At 32.2% G+C, this 4,877-nt stretch overlaps 2 protein-coding genes across 2 annotated transcripts; both read left to right on the forward strand.

Annotated features, from left to right (window-relative positions):
• Window positions 1-619: 619 nt before the first annotated feature.
• Window positions 620-1,983, forward strand: LOC119664865. The gene is made up of 2 exons (XM_038074230.1): window positions 620-1,101; window positions 1,192-1,983. Exons 1-2 carry the CDS (start codon window positions 825-827, stop codon window positions 1,470-1,472), a joined length of 558 nt encoding a protein of 185 aa, XP_037930158.1. The 5' UTR covers window positions 620-824; the 3' UTR covers window positions 1,473-1,983.
• A 1,392-nt stretch (window positions 1,984-3,375) lies between these two features.
• On the forward strand, window positions 3,376-4,739 carry LOC119664866. The gene is made up of 2 exons (XM_038074231.1): window positions 3,376-3,857; window positions 3,948-4,739. Exons 1-2 carry the CDS (start codon window positions 3,581-3,583, stop codon window positions 4,226-4,228), a joined length of 558 nt encoding a protein of 185 aa, XP_037930159.1. The 5' UTR covers window positions 3,376-3,580; the 3' UTR covers window positions 4,229-4,739.
• Window positions 4,740-4,877: the final 138 nt, after the last annotated feature.

The following is a 4,877-nucleotide window of genomic DNA, read 5'->3' on the forward strand; positions in this document are numbered from 1 at the left end:
ATGGAGTTTTAGCAATAGTCATTAGTGGAATCGGCCTGCTGATCAACAGCAGGTCTTTCACTTGGTCTAGTAAATATATTTCGCAGCAAAGCGAACAAAAATCGAACAAGTGACATCTCGCGTATATTTATCAAGGACTCACATCGTGTATTTAGCTTTGTTATATCAAGAACATTAAATACAAGAGGACTTCTCAACTCAAGCGATTTTATTTCTACACACACTAGGCCATTCTACACATACGCAGAGATTTTGCATTGGCTGTGCAGAAATTGTTTTTGATTTCTCTTTCCGGTAAGTTTAATTCGTAAGAATATTAGCTGTATAAAATGTATAGTAGCTGATGTATAAAATACGAAACAAATGATGGGTCGAACTGCACCAAACTCTATATGTGACTAACTAATTTCCATTACTTCACTTTGGATTATGGGAGTTTTATGGGAGTTTAAATCGAAGCCTCCATTGAATTACGGCCACATAATAAAACAGAAATCGAAGTACGAGAAATACGGTAATGTAGTAAAATTTTATTTTTTATAAAAAAAGATTTAACAAATTTTTGCTGTCAAAAAATATAACTCAGTATTCAGCTTTCAGTTAAATGTCAGAAACATTTTTGTTTACTTGTGAATTAAGTTTTTACTGAAATCATAATATATTTTTTCGACTCTACACAACTTCAAAATTCAGCTGGTCTATGTAATGTACTAAAAATCTTATGTTATTGAAAAATTTGGGATTTCGCACAAAAATTAAAAACGGAAGTCCCCAAAATCTACAGTCATTTTTAAAATTTTAATATTCAAAACAAACGTACGGAAATGAGTCTTCACGTCACCTATGACGATAACGAAATTAATGAATCTGCAGAGAATCAAAATCTACCGTTTTTTGTAGGCAGAAATATTGGCGGAAAACAGTCCTTTGATTGCCCCTCAACTAATGGCCACGTTATAAAAACAAGACAAAAGTTTGTCAATTTGGAAAAAATGGCGGCAAATTCAAATCCAGTGGTCCATTCAGTTAAACCTGATCTGTTAGCATTAAAACCTGGCAAGGTTACACACATGCGTGCCCATTTCAGTTCCATTAACAACAGTAAGTTTCCAATAAAAGAATATAAATGTTTATAAAGCATATCATCTTAATAATTCAAATCAAAGTAATATATAAAACTTTTTCATTCAGGTGAAATCACTTTTCCTCGAGAATTTGATTTCAAGGAGACGCGAAATAAAATAAAAAGTTTGTTGCACAGTCACTCTGATGAAAGCCTTCCAAGAAATGGTATGGTACAACAGTTGGTTCGAAATCTGGAATGCAATATTAGGACTCCAGTATTAGAAGGAAACCCACATGACATGTGCATAAACCGATCACATGCATGCGATAATGAGTCAACCGAAACTACGGATGATCTTGAAATAAGGCAGTATAACTGTTTATGCGAGGGTAAGAAAACTCAGTGAGGACCCAGTTTGTGTCAAGAAAAAGACGAATTTATTTAACAAATACGTTTAACATCAACACTAGAAGTCCCAAGACTAATAAAACTAAGATATGAAGTCTCTGGAGAAGTCGTGACACAGATACGACAACACTCGATGTTGTTTACTAATAACAATGAACTTATCGGAACTCGTCACGTCCTTGTCTTATTTTGTACAAACCCGTGAATATTTTGAACATAAAATATATCACATGCCAACTAAAATATTTAACAAATCCGTTTAGGATCAAGACTAGAAATTCCAAGGCTAATAAAACTAAGATATAACGTCTCTGGTATCAACTATTACACCTAAAGTAAATCATCTACATACTATAAATACGAAGAGGTCGTAACATAACACAGATACGAAAACACTCGGTGGTATTTACTAATAACAATGAACTTATCGGAACTCGTCACGTCCTAGTCTTATTTTGTACTAACCCGCGAATATTTTAAACCTGAAATACATTACACGCCAGCTAAAATATTTGTTTTAATTATGAAATTTGGTTTTCACTACTTCTATTTCTTATATAAAGCATATTTTATTGGGAAAAAATTAGGGTATAGCGATCCATTTAGACGGGAATGCTTTCAATATATTTCAATATAATACCATATATTGGTAAATTTTAGTAACGAAACTTTTTCGGTTCTCTGTGAGAGCAATTTTGGGAACAACTTCTATCTGAATACTCGAAAATATAAAGATTGAATAGTTATACCTTCATCGAGTACTGATCATCATACCGGCATCAAGTTAAGAAATGATTGGCAATTACACGACATTCTGAATGTAAACTAAACCAAATCTATATTTAAAAATAATAATATATTTCTGTAAGAACTATATGTTGAATCAAATATATTAAGTACGATTTAATAACTTTTCCCTTATTAAATATGTGCAAATATTTCGTGAATCTCTCATATGAGCAGAAAAAAAATCGCTTTCTTATCAAATAGTCCATTATTTAATTAATCTACGCACCAATGTTATATTAATTTTATTTTAATTTAAATTTCAAATAGCTGAACACTTTTTTGACGCAGTATCTGCTCCTAAATGTCAAATTTAAATTATGATTCCAACAGCTGATATTTGTTTACATTTTTGATTTTATTTTGACATTTCAATAAATTTCAGCATTATACACATCGCCGGATAAATTTAGCGAAGATATTGTGTTGGCAGAATCACACGATGGACAATTCTCTTAAAATAAAAATCGCTTATTTAAGAATTTTATCGAAGAGAATGGAGTTTTAGCAATAGTCATTAGTGGAATCGGCCTGCTGATCAACAGCAGGTCTTTCACTTGGTCTAGTAAATATATTTCGCAGCAAAGCGAACAAAAATCGAACAAGTGACATCTCGCGTATATTTATCAAGGACTCACATCGTGTATTTAGCTTTGTTATATCAAGAACATTAAATACAAGAGGACTTCTCAACTCAAGCGATTTTATTTCTACACACACTAGGCCATTCTACACATACGCAGAGATTTTGCATTGGCTGTGCAGAAATTGTTTTTGATTTCTCTTTCCGGTAAGTTTAATTCGTAAGAATATTAGCTGTATAAAATGTATAGTAGCTGATGTATAAAATACGAAACAAATGATGGGTCGAACTGCACCAAACTCTATATGTGACTAACTAATTTCCATTACTTCACTTTGGATTATGGGAGTTTTATGGGAGTTTAAATCGAAGCCTCCATTGAATTACGGCCACATAATAAAACAGAAATCGAAGTACGAGAAATACGGTAATGTAGTAAAATTTTATTTTTTATAAAAAAAGATTTAACAAATTTTTGCTGTCAAAAAATATAACTCAGTATTCAGCTTTCAGTTAAATGTCAGAAACATTTTTGTTTACTTGTGAATTAAGTTTTTACTGAAATCATAATATATTTTTTCGACTCTACACAACTTCAAAATTCAGCTGGTCTATGTAATGTACTAAAAATCTTATGTTATTGAAAAATTTGGGATTTCGCACAAAAATTAAAAACGGAAGTCCCCAAAATCTACAGTCATTTTTAAAATTTTAATATTCAAAACAAACGTACGGAAATGAGTCTTCACGTCACCTATGACGATAACGAAATTAATGAATCTGCAGAGAATCAAAATCTACCGTTTTTTGTAGGCAGAAATATTGGCGGAAAACAGTCCTTTGATTGCCCCTCAACTAATGGCCACGTTATAAAAACAAGACAAAAGTTTGTCAATTTGGAAAAAATGGCGGCAAATTCAAATCCAGTGGTCCATTCAGTTAAACCTGATCTGTTAGCATTAAAACCTGGCAAGGTTACACACATGCGTGCCCATTTCAGTTCCATTAACAACAGTAAGTTTCCAATAAAAGAATATAAATGTTTATAAAGCATATCATCTTAATAATTCAAATCAAAGTAATATATAAAACTTTTTCATTCAGGTGAAATCACTTTTCCTCGAGAATTTGATTTCAAGGAGACGCGAAATAAAATAAAAAGTTTGTTGCACAGTCACTCTGATGAAAGCCTTCCAAGAAATGGTATGGTACAACAGTTGGTTCGAAATCTGGAATGCAATATTAGGACTCCAGTATTAGAAGGAAACCCACATGACATGTGCATAAACCGATCACATGCATGCGATAATGAGTCAACCGAAACTACGGATGATCTTGAAATAAGGCAGTATAACTGTTTATGCGAGGGTAAGAAAACTCAGTGAGGACCCAGTTTGTGTCAAGAAAAAGACGAATTTATTTAACAAATACGTTTAACATCAACACTAGAAGTCCCAAGACTAATAAAACTAAGATATGAAGTCTCTGGAGAAGTCGTGACACAGATACGACAACACTCGATGTTGTTTACTAATAACAATGAACTTATCGGAACTCGTCACGTCCTTGTCTTATTTTGTACAAACCCGTGAATATTTTGAACATAAAATATATCACATGCCAACTAAAATATTTAACAAATCCGTTTAGGATCAAGACTAGAAATTCCAAGGCTAATAAAACTAAGATATAACGTCTCTGGTATCAACTATTACACCTAAAGTAAATCATCTACATACTATAAATACGAAGAGGTCGTAACATAACACAGATACGAAAACACTCGGTGGTATTTACTAATAACAATGAACTTATCGGAACTCGTCACGTCCTAGTCTTATTTTGTACTAACCCGCGAATATTTTAAACCTGAAATACATTACACGCCAGCTAAAATATTTGTTTTAATTATGAAATTTGGTTTTCACTACTTCTATTTCTCATATAAAGCATATTTTATTGGGAAAAAATTAGGGTATAGCGATCCATTTAGACGGGAATGCTTTCAATATATTTCAATATAATACCATATAT

This window comes from Teleopsis dalmanni, unplaced genomic scaffold, assembly GCF_002237135.1.
Source record: "Teleopsis dalmanni isolate 2A unplaced genomic scaffold, ASM223713v2 unscaffolded_contig_2798, whole genome shotgun sequence".
Taxonomy (NCBI): Eukaryota; Metazoa; Arthropoda; class Insecta; order Diptera; family Diopsidae; genus Teleopsis; species Teleopsis dalmanni.

Coding starts and splice junctions, on each gene's coding strand:
- LOC119664865 (XM_038074230.1), top strand. CDS start 825: ATGAGTCTTCACGTCACCTATGACGATAACGAAATTAATGAATCTGCA. Junction 1,102..1,191: donor TTTCAGTTCCATTAACAACA/GTAAGTTTCCAA, acceptor TTTTTCATTCAG/GTGAAATCACTTTTCCTCGA.
- LOC119664866 (XM_038074231.1), top strand. CDS start 3,581: ATGAGTCTTCACGTCACCTATGACGATAACGAAATTAATGAATCTGCA. Junction 3,858..3,947: donor TTTCAGTTCCATTAACAACA/GTAAGTTTCCAA, acceptor TTTTTCATTCAG/GTGAAATCACTTTTCCTCGA.